Source organism: Odocoileus virginianus, chromosome 15 (assembly GCF_023699985.2).
Source record: "Odocoileus virginianus isolate 20LAN1187 ecotype Illinois chromosome 15, Ovbor_1.2, whole genome shotgun sequence".
Lineage (NCBI taxonomy): Eukaryota > Metazoa > Chordata > Mammalia > Artiodactyla > Cervidae > Odocoileus > Odocoileus virginianus.
In genome coordinates, this window is record NC_069688.1 from 62,188,295 (window position 1) to 62,208,214 (window position 19,920).

The 19,920-nt window shown below is 39.7% G+C and overlaps 1 protein-coding gene across 8 annotated transcripts in view; it reads right to left on the reverse strand.

Annotated features, from left to right (window-relative positions):
* Window positions 1-19,920, reverse strand: part of RALYL (RALY RNA binding protein like) — a 782,895-nt gene that overhangs the window by 51,923 nt on the left and 711,052 nt on the right. For 7 of the 8 annotated variants that reach the window (XM_070477450.1, XM_070477455.1, XM_070477449.1 and 4 more), the window contains one exon: window positions 1,752-1,865. In XM_070477450.1, coding sequence (XP_070333551.1) covers window positions 1,752-1,865 — 114 coding nt within the window. Of the gene's footprint in view, window positions 1-581; window positions 641-1,751; window positions 1,866-19,920 lie in introns of those variants that run through there. The other variant, XM_070477453.1, reaches the window with a different exon arrangement.

Consider the following 19,920-nt stretch of genomic DNA (forward strand, 5'->3'; position numbering starts at 1 on the left):
TTAATAAAAATGATCTTATTTTGTCTATTATTTATCTATTATTTCTCCTCCACACTAACTCAATAAAAGTTAGTGAGAATCTAGGTACATGGCTTCTGATTTAAAAAACTGGTGGTGTGAAAGTCGTAGGAAGTATTTGGCTATATATGCTTACATTTCTATGGACACTAAATGGCTCCAATTCTGCAGCATTTATTCTGGGCTAGTAAGTAACTTACATTTGCTACTTGACTCACTTCTCACAATGTCAGGTAGCCATTACCGTCCTCATTTGATAAACGAGAAAACTGGGGCGAAGTGGCCTGTGAGGATTTGACCCACAGCGTTACGTCCCTCATCCATTAGGCTCGACGGCCCCTCAACACCGGCTTCATTCCTCCACCCTGCGTCACTAACCACCCGAAGGTCGGCCCTGGTCCCCTGCCCAGGGACGCGGGCAACAGACAGGCTGGATCGCATCATCGGCTGCTACCCGGGGAGCCTCACTGCGGGGAGATCCCGAGCGGAACCCGAGGCTGACACATCAGAGGAGGTGCTGCTTTCCCTCACCGGACCTGGCTCTGAGACTCTGGGTCTATCACAAACCTTTTATGTGGTCATGGAAAAGTCAGTTTACCTCCGTGGGCCTTCCTTTTCTCATCTGCAAAATGAGAAAGCTGGATTTGATAAGCGGTTTTCAAAATTGTCTTGCTTAATTTTGAAAAGTGAAGCTCTTTGGGCCAATGAAATCTTATGATGAATTTCAATGTGTAAAATAGACCCAGGTAGAGCCACACTGTTTGGAGAACACAGCTGGGTTTGGAGGAGTCGTGAGTTCCTCTGTCTCCAACGTCTCCTTTCAGCACTCAGCTCATGTTCAAGGAGCTTCTGAGACATCAAAGACCCAGCAGAATGCAATTTGCAATTTAGGCACTAGCTCATCTCTAAGTTGATGCCAGTTCTGTTTAAAATGTATAATTTTAAAACTCTCGGTTGCCATATAAAAGGGTATTGGACTAGGAAACTCAAATCGGCACTCTGTAACTACCTAGAGGGGTGGGGTGGGGTTGGATGGGGTGGGAGGGAGCTCCCTGAGGGAGGGGACACGGGTACCCGTCGGTGATTCATGCTGATGGCAGAAACGAACGCAATGTTGTAAAGCAATTATCCTCCAATTCAAAATAAATAAATAAATAAAGAGTATTAGCATGGAACTAGGGTCAGGGCTGATATTTCAAAGAGAGGACGTTAAGTTAAAGAATTAAGTCAAATGACACGGCCTTGGGTGGCCAGGCATATGGCTGAAGCTGAGTTCTGAAGTTTTGTGGAGCTGCAGCAATGTAAGAGTGGGACTTTACAATCATGGCTTCTGAAATCTGTTCAATTTTGCTGCAGTTAATTGAATTAAATATGAATATAATTTTAGCCCTGATAGAATATTCAATTTATTGATTTAATTTTCTTAAAGTTCACTTGATATTGAGATATAAACCTTCAATATAATCCAACTGTTACTTATTAGCGTCAAAATACTTGTTCTTTCCCCTCTCCTTTTAAAAATATGAATTTTAGGCAAGCTGACTCATCTTCTCTGAAAAGTAAAAAGTCAGATTCCATCATCGCAGTTCTAAGTTTAAATGCGACATTTGTGTATCTGTGCTAAATGCGGTCAGACTCAGCCAGTGAACCGGGACCTGCTCTGTCTTGTTGACCGACCGGGTGTGAGTGGTTTGATTCCAACAGGTCTGCGGCTGCCGCTCTTTCTCACTTACCAGCCTCCGCCTTCTGCTGCTTCTCAATCTTCTCCAGGCGGCCTAGCAAGGAGTCAATTTTAGTTTTGATCTGGGTTAATTCTTTCTTGATTGTCTGTAACTCATCTGATTTCACTGGAAAGGGGAGAAGGGAAAGAATGCAATAGAAGGTCAAATGCACCATGACCCGATTAGAACGTAACTCGCAGACACCCTATATTTCCTCAACACTCTGTCACATCCCACAGGATACCTTTCAATCTTATCTGTTTCTCATTGCTTCCAGTGATCCAGGAATACTGGATGGCTTTGCCAACTACAAGCAGTGATTCTCAGCATTTGACACTGAACCTTTTCACAGAAGGTTATGCAGTGGAACAGAAGGATCTAGAAATGTTTTATGCAATAACTAAATGATACCAAATTCGGTTTCGGCAAATGGTAGAATAAGTCTGTGCTGTCTGATGGATTCAGATTGAGAAATGATTAAATCAGGACAGGTAAGTTAATACTGGTTTGAGGAACTATGTTGCAATATGTTTCAGCAGTCCGTGATATTTGTAATCCAGCTCCGTGATAACTGATTGAAATCAGGGCATAACATTTATCCTCTAAAGAAAAATCTTTAATGCTAGAGAACTCTCTCCAACTTGCTGGACTTTTGCTACTTTCTTTATTAAATATTGCAGCAGTGGGTTGATCATGCCTGTTTTTAAGCCCTGGGGCTAGAAGGAAAGGAAATTCACTGAAGTTCCCACTGATATTTTCTACAGTAGTGGTTCCTCTTCGAGGTTTTGGGTGTTTAGTGGGACTAACTAAAAATGGGATTAACACAAGATTGACTATTTTTAATTTTTCCAAGTAAGGATGTTAAAAATAATAAACATTCTGCTATCAATGATAATAACAATTATTTTATAAAGAGATGGGCTTAAGAAAAGATCAGTTTGCTATTTAAGGACAATCCTTTCGATGAAAAATGTTAAAAAAAGAGAAAGAAAGAAAAATGCTTATGGTTATGAAAAATTCACTGCCCTGTTCTTATTTTCTCATTTCTCTGAGAACCACTGGAAAGTTTGTCATGAACCCTCAGTAATAAGGTCAAAGATTTTTAAAACTATAACTCCAGAAGAGCTATACTTGTCTATGAGCTTTCATTAAGTGAGTTTTTGGGTACCCATGCCTCAGTGGAGAACTATGCTTCAATATCTGCAGTAAGGATCGTGATGTTAGCCTACTATCCATCTCTTTTACTTTTCCTTTCAAGTTTATAATAGTCTTGGTTGGATATTCCTGAAGAAATTGAGTGTTTAGCTCGAGTCTTTAGTCTTCATGAATTTTTGTAAGTAATAAAAAACTAAATGTAATATATGTTTGCTTGAAACAGAACTATCTGTCAACTAAGGCATATAAGCTATATGATAAAGTATGTATCAATATACATTAATTGCTCACCAGACTTTCTCCAATATAAACATGAAAAAAATGTTTTCTATTATAAAATAAGAAATTTTCCATAGCAAGCAAATTTTTATTTATGATATAAAGTTGTTTGCAAAATGAAAACTGCAAGAATAAGTGACCCTGTAGAGAGTTTCTATTATGAAGAACCAGATTGAAAGGAGAACACAGTTTAAAATAGAGAATTACTCCTACGTCAATTATTTCCAAGACATCAAAGTGCCATTGTTGAATCTCAACTAAATTTGAAAATCATCATCTGTCATAATTGCAAATTGACTCTGCTTTGAAGAATGATTTTAATTTCCTTTGATGGAAGCATGTCATGTAGTTTTACTTAAATCTATCAAACGTGATAGAAACTATTTTGTCTTAAAACATTAGATGTCGAGCCAAGAGAAATGGGACTGTGGCTGGAAACTAATAGAATGTATATTTTTAGTAAGTGGGGTCACCCCTCAGCCCAGAAATGAGGTTGACCAATTAGCTCCTTAAAAAAACATAAATAAATCACTAATACCCCACTTAATAGAATGTCTTTTAAGATTGGAGTGATATTACTACAAAATTTGGGATTACTTAGTTAAGGCGATTCAAGCTTAGATAAAACTAATGATGTAACCTGTCTTCTCCTCTCTGTCCCTACCAGGGAATTCTGAATCAAACCTCAGCCCTGTGCAAATGGCCCAGCTTCAGGCTTGGAATGGTGAGCTCGTTGCAGTCCTGCAAATTAGGGCTTACACAATCTTGGCTGCTTCTTGAGTGACTGGGAAAGCTGTTGGCTTCATGCCCTTCAGGGCTCTGCTCGGGAGAAGGCTGCCCGCCCACCTGGCCTGTGGTCCTGGAACCTGCTCTTTCAGTGGGGTTACCTGTAGGTGGGGTCTGGGTCTGGCCTGCTGTATCTGGTTTCCACATGATGCTCCTGAGACAAGCCATCTCTGTGCCCGATATACTTTTCTCTGTAATCTTTTCTGCCTTGTTCTACTTTGGGAGGTGGGGCTCTTGTTTCTACTGAACCTGGGATTAAGCTCTTGTTGTTTTTACTTACTCTGCCAAATTAGATGTATATTTTACAACTATAGATTTCCAAACCTAAAATTGTTAAAATTTTGCAGCTTAGATGTCGGACATTTTTTAAAAACTTAAGGTCAGTTCAGAATTGAGGAGAGTCTTAGGTGTAAAGCATCCCTGTCCATTTTCCTTTCTTTTCTTTTTACATCTTTCTTTTCCTGTCCATTTCCATTGAACTCGTAATTGGGTTTCTGCTTTTAGTTCATGTCACCTCTTAAATAGTGAATGCAAAGTCATATATACAAAAGCCATAAATCCTCCCTGTTGAAGACTTCCAGATTGTTCCAATTTCTATAGGAAAAAGACCAAAAGCACAAAGAAAGCTGAGCACCAAACTTTTTTGAACTGTGGTGTTGGAGAAGACTCTTGAGAGTCCCTTGGACTGCAAGGAGATCCAACCAGTCCATCCTAAAGGAAATCAGTCCTGAATATTCATTGGAAGGACTGATGCTGAAGCTGAACCTCCAATACTTTGTTCCCCTGATGCGAAGAACTGACTCATTAGAAAAGACCCTGATGCTGGGAAAGATTGAAGGCAGGAGGAGAAGGGGATGTCAGAGGATGAGATGGTTGGATGGCATCACCGACTCAATGGACATGAGTCTGAGTAAACTCCAGGAGTTGATGATGGACAGGGAGGCCTGGCATGCTGCAGTCAGTCCATGGGGTCAGACACAACTGAGCAACTGAACTGGACTGAACACACGCACCACTCTTCAAACTGGTCTCCAGGGTCTGCTCTAAAGTGTATTTCCAGGTATATGTTCCATTGTTTATCAAAGCAACATCATTTGAACAGAATAACTTAATGCTTGATCTAATAGTGTGTGCAACCAGAGGGACTGATTGGCATCTATGTTTATTGGAGAGTCACTGGTAATTGCTAAGATTCAGGTTCTTTACCTTTAACTTCTACCCTCTATCCTAAAGACTTGTTATAAGAATTTAATGAAACAATGCACATAAAGCACTTAGCATCACGACCAGAATATCATCAAGCAAAACACGTGACAGAAGCAGAAAATATTATTACTATGATTTACATACCTTTTCCAGCAAAGAGTTTTTCTTTCCTCTGTTGTGTCTATCTGCTTTTCGGAGCTTAGTTTTAGTCTTACCTCCCCTATTAATTCTTCTTAGTTCAGCCCACTGGAAGGTGGATCTCTCATCTGCAATCTATTTAACAGCATTTCACATTTACTGATAGACACCATATGCTTGTTGGTTTTTCCTTTGTATATCTACTTTTCCTATTAAATTGTAAGCTTTTTGAGAATGAAGATCTAATTAGGCATTGAAGCATTTGAGGCGTCATGTTTTCTGTGTTTAATAAGCTCCTTCTCTTCTTATAATAAGCTCCTTGGACTTCCCTGGTAGATCACATGGTAAAGAATCTGCCTGCAGTGTGGGAGATCTGGGTTCCATCCTGGGTGAAGAAGATCCCCTGGAGGAGGGAATGGCATCCCACCCCAGTACTCTTGCCTGGAGAATCCCATGGACAGAGGAGCCTGGTGGGCTACAGTCCCTGGGGTCGCAAAGAGTCGGACATGACTGAGCAACTAACACTTTCCCTTTCTTTCTCCTCTCACTGACTGATGAGCCTCCTGATGCTTACCATGAGGTCCTGGGCTTTAGAGTCTGTCCCCCTTAATTAGAAAATGACATCAACAGCTTTAAGAAGAGATCCTATATCATACTGGTACCTATTGGCAATTTTTTGTCCTCTCTTATATAACATCCATGGAAAAGTATTTAGATGTCTGGTTAAATTATTCAGATCTCTCATGACACAACATTGCAAAGAGAAGAAACTTTGGGTGGTTGTCTGAAGCAATGCATATTAATGGACTTACCCCTTCATAGGCTCTCTACAACTGAACTCTTTGAATGAAGAGAGGACATCCAATTCCTTCCTTCCACTTTCTCTCCTCTCTGTCCCCACCTCTAGTTCCTTCCTTCCTGCCCGCCTTCATCTTTTTGCATTCTTAATAGAACTTAGTTCAGTGTATTAAACACAGTTGTTCTTGTTGTTCAGCTGCCCAGTCATTTTTGACTCTTTTTGACCCACAGATTGCAGCATGCCAGGCCTCCCTGTCCCTCCCATCTCCCAAAGTTTGCCCAAGTTCATGTGCATTGCATCAGTGATGCCATCCAGCCATCTCATCCTCTGACGCCCTCTTCTTCTTCAATGCTCAATCTTTCCCAGCATCAGGGACTTTTCCAATGAGTTGGCCCTTCACATCAGATGACCAAAATACTAGAGCTTCAGCTTCAGCATCGGTCCTTCCATCAAGTACTCAGGGTTGATTTCCGTTAAGATTGACTGGTTTGATCTCTTTGTCGTTCAAGGGACTCTCAGGAGTCTTATCCAGCACCACAGTTTGAAGGCGTCTGTTCTTTGGTGTTCCGCCTTCTTTATGGTCCAGCTGTCACAACTGTGCTTGACCAGTGCCTTGACAAATTGTTGTTTGATACAAATCTTTGTTGGTAGAGTAATGTCTCTGCTTTTCAACACACTGTCTAGGTTTGTTATTGCTTTCCTGCCAAGAAGCAACTGTCTTCTGATTTTATGGCCACAGTCACCATCACAGTGATTTTGGAGTCCAAGAAGAGGAAATCTGTCACTACTTCCACCTTTTCCCCTTCTATTTGCCATGCAGTAATGGGGGCGGATGCCATGATTTTAGTTTAGTTTTCTTAATATTTAGCTTTAAGCCGGCTCTTTCACTCTCCTCTTTCACTCTCATCAAGAGGTTCTTTTGTTCCTCTTCACTTTCTGCCATTAGAGTGGTATCATCTGCATATCTGAGTTTGTTGATGTTTCTCCTACCTATCTTGATTCCAGCTTGTAACTCATCCAGCCTGGCATGTCTCATGATGGGCTCAGTGTATAGGTTAAACATACAGGGTGACAGCAGACAGCCCTGTCGTACTCCTTCTCAAACTTGAACCAATCAATTGTTCCATACAGGGTTCTAACTGTTGCTTCTTGACCTGCACACAGGTTTCTCAGAAGACAGGTAAGATGGTCTGGTATTTCCATCTCTTTTAGAGCTTTCCACAGTTTGTTATGATCCACACAGTCAAAGGCTTTAGCATAGTCAATGAAACAGAAGTGAATGCTTTTCTGGAATTCCCTAGCTATCACTATGGCCCAATGAATGTTGGCAATTTGATCTCTGGTTCCTCTTTCTTTTCTAAACCGAGCCTGGACATCTGGATGTTCTCATTTGCATAATGCTGAAGTTCAGCATGCAAAATTTTAAGCATGACATTACTAGCCTGAGAGATGAGTGCAATTGTCTGATTGTTAGCACATTCTTTAGTACTACCCTTCTTGGGAATTGGGATGAGGATTGACTTTTTCCAGACCTGTGGCCACTGTTGGGTCTTCCAGATTTGCTGACATATTAAATGCAACACCATGATGGCATCATCCTTTAGGGTTCTGAATAGCTCTATTGGAATTCCATCGCATCTACTGAATTTATTAACAGCAGTGCTTCCTAAGGCCCACTTGATTTCACTCTCCAGAATGTCTGGCTCTGGGTGACTGACCATACCACTGTAGTAATCTAGTTCATTAAGATCTTTCTTGTTTGCTTTTTACAATTCTTCTGTGCATTCTTTTCATCTCTTCTTGACCTCTTCAGCATCTACTAGGTCTTTACTGGTTCTGTCCTTTCCTGTGCCCATCTCTAGGTGAAATGTTCCCTTGATGTCTCCAATTTTCCTGAAGCGATCTCTAGTCTTTTCCCTTCTGTTTTTTCTTCTAGTTTTATGCACTGTTCATTGAAGAAGGCCTTCTTGTCTCTCCTCGCTATTCTTTGAACTCTGAATTCAGTTGGATATACCTTTCCCTTTTTCCCTTGCTTTTTGCTTCTCTTTTTTCTTCAGCTATTTGTAAAGCCTCCTCAGATAACCACTTTGACTTCTTGTTTTTCTTTTTCTTTAGAATGGTTTTGTTCACTGCCTTCTGTATAATAGTACGACCTCTGTCTATAGGCCTTCAGGCACACTGTTTACTAGACCTAATCCCTTGAATCTATTCATTACCTGCACAGCATATTCATAGGGGATTTGATTTAAGTCATACCTGGCTGGCCTAGTGATTCTCCCCACTTCCTTTAGTTTAAACCTGAATTTGGCTATGAGCAGCTGATGATTTGAGCTGCGGTCAGAATTAGCAAATATTAAAAATCTGTAGGCATGCTTATGTATTACCGATATGGCCACTTCATGCCAACTTCAAATAGACCAACAAATTTTATTAAAAGCTTTGTGTATGTCCTGGCAATACTTTTGGATTGACTGTCTAATGGGGAGACAGACAGGTAGACAGGTAGTGCAAAAAATATATATATATCATGGAAATATGCCTTTTCTCCATCAGAAGCACTGTGATGAAGGAATATGAAACTAACCCATGACTTGGGCAAGACTCCTTTCCCAATTCCACCTCTGTACTCAATGCATAATCTTCATCATTAAAGATGTGTTGTAGAGGATATAACACCATGAGTTATTTTTATACAGAGTAGCAGATAACATGAGTCAAGAGTATTTATTTTACTAAGAATAATATTTTAAATCAATTTGTTGTTATGCAATTGTTCCCTAATACAGACAAGCTGGAAGCTTGGAAAGATTAGATCTGATTACTAAAGATTATGTCTCTAGAGAAGGAAATGGAAACCCACTTCAGTTTTCTTGCCTGGGAAATCCCATGGAAGGAGGAGCCTGGCAGGCTATAGTCCACGGAGTCACAAAAGAGTCAGGCATGACTTAGAGACTAAACAAAAATAACAACTAAGTAGAATTCTAAAGATGTAGTTCATGGTCAACTATGACATGTACAGAAAAAAGGAAAATGCAAAAAGCCGAAATAATACTGAAGACACACATTCTATAAATATTTGAGAATATACTTTGTGCAATGCAAAGGTGACTTGAAGGACAAATTTGTAATCTAAAATGGAATGATTAGATGTTCATGGAAATAGCTTTAAAATTAAGCAGAAAGGCTTAAGTATCCTAATCAGGAAGATGAATAACTGGTTTGGCTTTAGAGGGCAGATACCATGTTTGTGGCACAGAAGGGTCCAAACTTGTTTCACAAGAATGGTATTACCTGGGTTGGATTTGAAAGACAGGTAATTTCTTGAATGACACTTATTTGTCTCTAAGAGGTAGATAATGTGTTGGTAACACATTTCTTGTGATAAAGGAAAGGACTTTCATATGGAGGTACATGAACATGAGTCTGGAAACATTTATGTGTTCAATTAAGCTAGGATAAGAGTAGCTGAAAACTGGGAACAGCAGTGCCAGAAATGGAAGACCAGATATGCCTGGAGAACTACAATGTAGAGTTTGGATTCTTACCTGCTAAATGATAGTAATTTTGAGTTTTGAGTGAGCAAGTGACAAAGCATTTAGTTTAGAATAATCTTGCAGTTGGTCATGCAATTAATGAGATTGGGGGAGAATACAGAGTCAGGAAAATTAATTTGTTAAGAGACTATGAGAGTAGTCAAGGATCTGCTTATTAGGCCCAGGCCTAGGACAAGAACAGAAGAGGAAGAAACAGAGGCTAGAAACGTTAAGTTTTACTGCCTGGACCTAGCGCTCACAGACTTTTATAATCCCACCCTGGAACAACTTGCTCAGGTGTGTCCTACTCACGACCCCATGGACTATAACCCACCAGGCTCCTCTGTCCATGGGATTCTCCAGGCAAGAGTACTGGAGTGGGTTGCCATTTCCTTCTACAACTTTCTTTCTTTTTCTTTCTGGAACAGCTATAACTTTTCTAGTGCTGTTAGTGGAGCACAATGAAAAAAACATAAATTCTACAGTAGAACTGTATGCCCCAACCACTAGTGCCGAAGAAGCTGAAGTTGAATGGCTCTGTGAAGACCTACAAGACCTTCTAGAATTAACACCAAAAAAGATGTCCTTTTCCTTATAAGGGGACTGGAACGCAAAAGTAGGAAATCAAGAGATACCTGGAGAAACAGGCAAGTTTGGCCTTGGAATTCAAAATGAAGCAGGACAAAAGCTAACAGTTTTGTCAAGAGAGCACAGTGGTCATAGCAAACAGTCTCTTCCAACAACACAAGAGATGACTCTACACATGGATATCACCAGATGGTCAATACTGAAATCAGACTGATTATTTTCTTTGCAGCTGAAGGTGGCGAAGCTTTATACAGTCAGCAAAAACAAGACGGGGAGCTGACTGTGGCTCAGATTTTGAACTCCTTATTACAAAACTCAAACTGAAACTGAAAAAAGTAGGGAAAAACCACTAGGTCATTTAGGTATGACACAAATCAAATCGCTTATGATCATACAGTGGAAGTGACAAACAGATTCAAGGGATTAAACCTGATAAGAGTGCCTGAAGAACTATGGGCAGAGGTTTGTGACAATATACAGGAGGTGATGAGCAAAAACCATCCCCAAGAAAAAGAAATACAAAAAGGCAAAACGGCTGTCTGAGGAGGTCTTACAAATAGCTGAGAAAAGAAAAGAAGCGAAAGTAAAGGAGAAAAAGAAAGATATACCCATATGAATGCAGAGTTCTGAAGAATAGCAAGGAGAGAGAAGAAAGCCTTCCTAAGTGAACAATTCAAAGAAATAGAGGAAAGCAATAGAATGGGAAAGACTAGAGATCTCTTCAAAAAAATTAGAGATACCAAAGGAAAATTTCGTGCAAAGATGGGCTCAATAAAGGACAGAAACAGTATGGACCTAACAGAAGCAGAAGATATTAAGAAGAGGTGGCAACAATACAAGAAGGACTATACAAAAGAGATAGCGATGATGGTGTGATCACTCAGCTAGAGCCAGACATCCTGGAGTGTGAAGTCAAGTGGGCCTTAGGCAGCATCACTCTGAACAAAGCTAGTGGAGGTGACGGAATTCCAGCTGAACTATTTCACATCCTAAAAGATGATGCTGTGAAAGTGCTGCACTCAATATGCCAGCCAACTTGAAAAACTCAGCAGTGGCCACAGGACTGGAAAATATCAGTTTTCATTCCAATTCTAAAGAAGGGCAAAGCCAAAGAATGTTCAAACTACCATATAATTAAATTCATTTCCAGTTAGCAAAGTAATGCTCAAAATTCTCCAAGCTAAGCTTCAACAGTACATGAACCAAGAACTTGCAGATGTTCAAGCTGGATTTCGTAAAGGCAGAGGAACCAGAGATGAAACTGCCAACATCTGTTAGATTATAGAAAAAGCAAGAGAATTTCAGAAAAAAACATCTACTTTTGCTTCATTGACTATGCCAAAGCCTTCGACTATATGGATCACAACAAACTTTGTAAAATTCTTAGAGATGGGAATACCAGATCACCTGACCTGCCTCCTGAGAAATCTGTATGCAGGTCAAGAAGCAACAGTTAGAACTGGACATGGAGAAGTGCACTGGTTCCAAATCCGGAAAAGAGTACATCAAGGCTGCATATTGTCACTCTGTGTATTTAACTTATATGCAGAGTACATCATGCAAAAAGCTGGACTGGATGAAGCACAAGCTGGAATCATGATTGCTGGCAGAAGTATCAATAACCTCAGATATGCAGATGACACCACCCTTATGGCAGAAAGCAAAGAGGAACTAAAGAGCCTCTTGTTGAAAGTGAAAGAGGAGAGTGAAAAAGTTGACTTAAAACTCAACTTTCAAAAAACGAAGGTCATGGCATCCGATCTCATCATTTCATGGCAAATAATGGGGAAACAATGGAAACAGTGACAGACTTTATTCTCTTGGGCTCCAAAATCACTGCAGATGATGACTGCAGCCATGAATTAAGACATCTGCTCCTTGGAAGAAAAACTATGACAAACCTAGACAGCATGTTAAAAATCAGAGACATTACTTTGCTGACAAAGGTTTGTATAGCCAGAGCTATGGTTTTTCCAGTAGTCACGTATGGATATGAGAGTGGGCCATAAAAAAAAGGCTGAACACCGAAGAATTGATTCTTTTGAACTGTGGTGTTGGAGAAGACTCTTGAGAGTCCCTTGGAGAGCAAGGAGATCAAACCAGTCCATCCTAAATAAACCAATCCTGAGTTAGAAGAACTGATGCTAAAGCTGAAGCTCTAACACGTTGACCACCTGAAGCAAAGAGCTGTCTTGTTAGAAAAGACCCTGATGCCGGGAAAGACTGAAGGCAGGAGGAGAAGGGGGTGACAGAGGATATCATTGGATGGCATCACTGTTGCAATGGACATGAGTTTCAGCAAGCTCTGTGAGGCTGTGGAAGACAGGGAAGCCTAGAGTGCTGCGGTCCACGGGGTCACAAGGAGTCAGACACGACTGGGGGATGGAGCAAAGACAACAACAGTGGAACTGAGAAAACCACTTCAAATGCTCAAAGGCCATGTTGATACAAAGATTTTATTGAACATTTTCTTTCTTTTCTGCCTGCATTTTTAAAGTCTGGTTATGTTAATGAGCCATATTAAAGCCTAGCGGAAAAGCCAAGCGCAGATGCTCACAAATGTATTTGTTTATTTTAAACACGCTGTAGCTGTTTTGATTTGGCTGCTGCGTATCTAAACATCAGGTGGTGATTTCAGCAAGGACTTATCACTCTGTTTATACAAAGTGCTCGTCAGTGTCCAGACTGTGAAGCCATGTGTGTCTGAGAAGTTCTGTGTGTTTATCAGGATGAGCTAAGTAAAAAATATCCAAGAAGTGGATTATCAAAATGTAAAGAGCTGAAGTGTATGCTGAGATCTCCACATTTAGCTTGTTTTATACGCACCTAACCCTGTGTTATGTGATGAGTTCTGTATCCACCTCAAATTTCATATGTGACATTTCTAGCCCCAATGCCTTCCACAGTGTGGCTCTGTTTAGACACGGGGCATTTTTAAGGAGGTAATCAAGTTAGGAGGTCACCAGACCCAGGAGGCCCTAATCCCATACGACTAGAACCCTAAAAAATACACATATACAGAATGCCAAAGACGTGGAGACTCAAGGAGAAGATGGCCACCAACACGCCAAGGAGAGGGGGAACCCAGACGCCTCCCTCAGACCCTTCGAAGGAACCAACATGAGCGACACCGGGATCTCCAACTCCCAGCTCCCCGAGCTTTGAGGACATAGATCCGGTTCTCTAAGCCACTCCGGGTGTGGTGCTTTGTTACAGCAGCCTCAGCACGTGAACACAACCATCACATAAGTTTCTTAAACTGTCAATATCATTTTGATCAGACAGAACTTTTCTGAGAGCCTTTCCCCTCAGCCCTGGATAAAATTTCAACCCTTCAATAGTCTCCACAGTTTTTCACTCTCCTGTTAACCGTCTTTATCTTTTGTTTTGTTTAATCATAATATCCTTGGTTTCTTAACTGACACTGCTAGTGATAAATCTTTGCTTCAGACAGTAATAATAACAATATTACTATTACCAAGGCTTCTTCTTAAGTCTTTCATATGGGAGACACTATTCTAAGAGCTTTGCACGTGTTAACTCATTTAATCCTCCCACAAACTTTATGGAAATGGTGGTGAGATTACCATTCCCACGTTATAGACGAGGAAACTGAGGCACAACAAACAAGGAATCTTCCCCCAAAGCACACAGCTCGCAAATGGCAGAGCCACGACTGGATTCAAGTTACAGCAGTTTCATACCCCATCCTCTTACCTAACAGTGACAACAAACCTCCCCAATCATTTGCTGTTTGACAAGACTTGCCCAAGAACTTTACATGCATCAGTCATTTAATTCCCATGACAAAGTGTTATACATAAAGTATTATTATTTCCATTTTACAGATAGAAAATAAATAGAAGCGCACACAGGGATTAGAGGATTTCCTCACGCCCACAGTATTAGTACGTTGTGCAACACAAATTCCACCCCAGGCAATCTGAGAATAAAGCTTTGGCTCTTCTCCACTCAGGGAAACAGAAGTCTCTCGCACTTTCTTTCCAAATCCTCCTATCCTTCTAGACACAATTCAGTATTCTCTACTAAGCCTTCTCTAACCCTGCTGGCCAGATATTTAAAAGCAGAATAAATACCTTGGCCAAAATGATGGATGAAAAGGGATATTTAGTGATACTTTGCTGGATATTAACATTTGTTTCTCTGATTGATGCTTCACTCTATACTAAAATCATATGGGTTTGGGGGGGAAAACCAACACAACACTTCCTTAGTGTTGAGGATAAGGTCTCAACTACTACTTCTTAAATTTAATTGAACTGCCTTTAATTGCCTCTTAGGTGTTTCAGGGATCTTACAGTTGTATGTCACTAAAAACTGCACCAACAGAACTCCAAAGGCATAAAAATTTATTGGGATTTCTCTTGCTAGACCTTAGGATTTAAATTAATTAATTAAATAAATTTATTTAATATTATATTTTTTTCAAAAGGGTGATTTTTTTCTACTAAGAACATCTGCCAAAGCTCATAGATGTTTATGTCTTCTCTTTTATAAAGTGTTTATTAGCAACATCACATCTTTATTTTATGATTCTATGATATGGAATGGGACAAGCTGGTTATAGTTTTAATTCAAGTTGATTTGAAAAGTGACAGAAATACCTAGTGGTGATATAATTTTTTAAAAGAGCAATCCATTTAAAAAGCTTGTCAGTATTCAACCTTGGCAAATTACAGCACTAATATATTTTCTTTATATAGTTTTTCTCCTCAGTAGAATTAAGCATTATTAAAAATTCTGAAATAAGAAATGACAAATTGCCTAAGCTATAACATTAATTTCTTCCTCTAAACTTACCAAATCATTTAGTACTGGGAAATAGTTATTAATAAAGGAGCAAAATATATACCTCGGCAAATAGTCATTCACTTAAGCCAATATTAACATAGTATATTTCACACTTCACTGAAGTTTTTCATGTGTGATTTGAATTTGAAAATTATTGTTGTTCCCACAGACCAGGCTAATTGTAAAAGTACTATCAAATAATCAATGTTTGTATTCACTTATATATACTTATATATACATAGTTCTATGTATAATATAGTCTGCTAATATACTTTCAGAGAGAATGTACAATTGTGAGTCTAGTTAATCTTGCCAATTAAGTATATAAATCTTGTTTAGATTCATTTTCACTAAAACAACACTAAACTACAGTTTTTGTGAACTGAGTCTTTAAATATATAGCACTGTATGAAATGTGCACAGAATTGATCAGTCTGTTGCCTTTAAATATTAATAATTTTATTTAAATTAGCATATTTGAGAATTAATACATCCATAATAAATTTCAAATAATTATTTTACTAGATGGTCTTTACAGAAAGCTAGTTTGAATTATGTTCTCAAGTAGCTGACTTTGGCAATTTGTGCTTGTGCAAACGTCCTTTCATTACTGATTTATTCCAATGTAAAAAAAGTCATTAGACTTTTCAGTACCTGGGGATTTCTGAGAGATAGAAACATGGTATTCCTGGATGACTCTACCCCCAAAATATAATATTAAATTAAATAATAAAGTAAGATAAACTGTGGCTGACATAGAAACTGAAGGAGCATCCATATATACCTATGAGACCTCATAGCCTCTGAGAAAAGGCAGGAGGTTGGAGTGTTTGCACATGAAGGGGCAAGAAAAGACACTAAGTTTATAGATGTTCAGAAAAGGGCTAACGCCTCTCCTGGAAGACTGGAAAGAATGTTAATGTTCCCTGGGCGGGTTGGGCAAGAAGAAAGGAGTCCATTATATTCTCTTAGAGTGGTGAGGAGTATACCTAACACTTTGCAACGGATAGTCCTGGATAGTCCGGGAGAGCCTGAGAGTCCCATCGACACTAGAGGCACTTCCTGTGGGGAGAGGCACTGTTGAGTGGACAATTAGCTCAGATGGTAAAGTGTCTGCCTGCAACGCGGGAGACCCAGGTTCATTCCCTGGGCCGGGAAGATCCCCTGGAGAAGGACATAGCAACCCACTCCAGTACTATTGCCTGGAAAATTCCATGGATAGAGGAGCCTTGTAGGCTACAGTCCATGGGCTTGCAAAGAGTCCGAGACGACTGAGCGACTTCACTTATACTGGTGAGCAAAGAAGTCTTCTCACATGTCATAACAGAGGCCCAAGATAGCTACTGGTCAAGGTGATTAGAGCATTGACTTTTAGTTCCTCACATCCTGAGGGACCAACATAGCTTCAGATGCACAAACGTCAGGGAATTATACAAGAAAGCAAGCGACTAACAGAGCAGGCTTTTGCAAGAGAGTGAAAATCGTTCAGTCGTGTCCAACTCTTTGTGACCCCATGGACTATCCAGTCCATGGAATTCTCCAGGCCAGAATACTGGAGTGGGTAGCCTTTCCCTTCTCCAGGGGATCTTCCCAATCCAGGGATCGAACCCAGGTCTCCCACATTGCAGGTGGATTCTTTACCAGCTGAGCCACAAGGGAAGCCCAAGAATACTGGAGGGGGTAGCCTTTCCCTTTTCCAGGGGATCTTCCCGACCCAGGAATAGAACTGGGGTCTAATACTGGAGCAACTTGCTCCAGTATTTTTCCAATATCTTGCCTGAAAATTCCATAGACAAAGGAGCCTGGTGGGCTACAGTCAGACATGACTGAGCAAAGCATAGCAGCAGCAACCTTTAAACAGGAGCAAAATAAAATAAGAATTTCTAGAACTAAACACTTGATTTTTGAATAAAAAAGTGTTATTAGTAAAACTGCTAAAAAAGCAAATTTAGGAGAGCAAAGGTTGAAAGAAACTATCACACAATAAAGAAGAGTAAACATAGAAACAATCAAACAAAAAAGAATGATAAGGACACAGAGGACAGAAATTAGAGCCCACATATGCAAATATGTGTCAAAAGGAAGAGAGACAGGAAGAAATTTTCCACTGATGACACATGAGAAAGACGAGATTGTTTGTAGAATAAAAAATATAACAAGCAATTCTAAAATTTGTATGGAACCACAAAATGGGACTTTATCACTAAAACAATTTTAAGAAAGAAGAACAAGGCTGAAAAAAGCATAATGCTCCCTGATTTCAAACTATATTCCAAAGGTATAAGTAATCAAAACAGAATAGTATTGGCCCAACAACAGAAATGTGGATCAGCAAACAAAACAGAGAGCCCAGAAAACAACAACCCACCCATAAGTAGTCAATTAATTTATGACAAGCGAACAGAAAATGCACAATGGGGAAAGAAGAGTCTCCTCAAAAAATGGCGTTGGGAACACTGGACAACTATATGCAACAGAATGAAACTGGGCCACTATCTTATATCACACCCCCAAATTAATTAAATGGATTAAAGACTTGAATGCAAGACTTAAAACCATAAGCCTCCCAGAAGAAAATGTAGGCAGTAACCTCCATGACACAGGTCCAGGCAATGATATTTTGAATATGACACCAAAAGCAAAAGCAACAAAAGAAAAATAAGCAAGTAACTATACCAAACATCAAAGCTTCTGTACAGTAATTAAAAAAAAAAACACCAACAAAATAAACAGGCAACCTAATAAGTGGGAGAAAATAATTACAAATCGTATCTGATAAGAGGTCAATATGCTAAATATGCAAAGAACTCATACAGCTCAATAGCAAAAAATAGAGTCTGATTAAAATATGGGCGGAGGGTCTGAATAGGCATTTTCCAAAAGAAGACATACAGATGGCTGACAGATACATGAAAAGATGCTCAACATCATTAATCATCAGGGAAATGCAAATCAAAACCACTGTGAAAAACCACAGTCTGTGAGGAACTGACGCTGATGCTAACTTTATGTTCATTTCTTATGCTTGTCCCTCATGACAAAGGTCTCTTTAGAAGAGGCTTGCTAGTTAAACCTGGTGCTTCCCTGGGGGCTCAGATGGTAAAGAGTCCACCTGCAGTGCGGGAGACCTGGGTTTGGTCTCTGGGTTGAGAAGATCCCCTGGAGGAGGGCATGGCAACCCGTTCCAGTATTCTTGCCTGGAGAATCCCATGGACAGAGGTGCCTGGTGGGCTATAGTCCATGGGGTCACAAAGAGTCGGACATGACCGAGTGACTAAGCACAGTTAAACCTAATATTCAACCTTCTTTTTCTTTGTTCTCCATTTCTAACTTTTACACATTTCTGCCTTCTGTGTAATAGGTTAGTATATGTCATCTCCATCAAATTCATATATTATATTTATGTGCTTTGCTTAGTTTCATTTAATGTAAGAACTGCACTTTTATTTTTACCATTTTTTCTTTACACTATAATTGTGAGGTGTAACATTATTATAGGGAGTTGTTTAATATATATTTAGAATTTAACAAATATTACTGAAAGCAATGCCTCTGAATCTGCCACTGAGGGAAATACAAAGAATTCTGGCAGGTCTTGAGAAAGAAGAATGGCACTGGAGGAATCAATGTTCCTGACTTCAAACTATACCACAAAGCTACAATCATCAAGAAAGTATGGTGCTGGCACAAAAAACAGAAATATAGACCAATGGAACCAGATAGAAAGCCCAGAGATAGACACAGCACCTATAGGCATGTTATCTTTGATAAAGGAGGCAAGAATATACAATGAGAAAAGGCATTGTCTTCAATAGTTGGTGCTGAGAAAACTGGACAGCTATGTGTAAAAGAATAAATTAGAACACTTCCTAACAAAAAATAAACTCAAAATGGATTAAAGAACTAATTGTAAGACCAGAAACTATAAAGCTCTTAGAGGAAAACATAGGCAGAACACTCTGACATAAGTCACAGCGAGATCTCTATGACCCACCTCCTAGAGTAATGGAAATAAAAACAAAAATAAATAAATGGTAACTAAATAAACATAAAAGCTTTTGCACAACAAAGGAAAGTATAAATAAGATGAAAAGACAACCCTCAGGATGGGAGAAAATAATTAAAATAAAGCAACTGACAAAGGATTGATCTCCAAAATATATAAGCAGTTCATGCAGCTCAATATCAGGGGGAAAAAAAAAAACCCAATCAAAGAATGGGCAGAAGACCTAAACAGACATTTCTCCAAAGAAGACATATAGATGGCCAATAAACAAATGAAAAAAATGCTCAACATCACTCACTATTAGAGAAATGCAAATCAAAACTACAATGAGGTATCACCTCACACCAGTCAGAATGGCCATCATCAAAAAAATCTACAAGCAATAAATGGTGGAGAGGGTGTGGAGAAAAGGGAACCCTCTTACACTGTTGGTGGGAACGTAAATTGATACAACCACTATAGGGAACAGTATAGCGATTCCTTAAAAAACTAGAAATAAAACCACGACATGACCCAGCAATCACACTATTACCACATATACACTTTGCTATCTTTAGTCATGTCTGACTCTTTGGGACCCCATGGACTGTAGTCCGCCAAGCTCCTCCGTCCCTGAGAATTCTCCAGGCAAGAATATAGGAATGAGTTGTCAGGCCCTCCTCCAGGGGATCTTCCCAACTCAGGGATTCAACCCAGGTCTCCCACATTACAGGCGGATCCTTTACCGTCTAAGCCAAGAATACTGGAGTGGGTAGCTTGTCCCATCATCTCCAGGGGAACTTCCCAACCCAGGAAAAAAACCAGAGACTCCTGCATGCAGGTGGATTTTTTACCAGCTGAGCTACCTAGGAAGCCCTATATACTCTGAGAAAACCATAA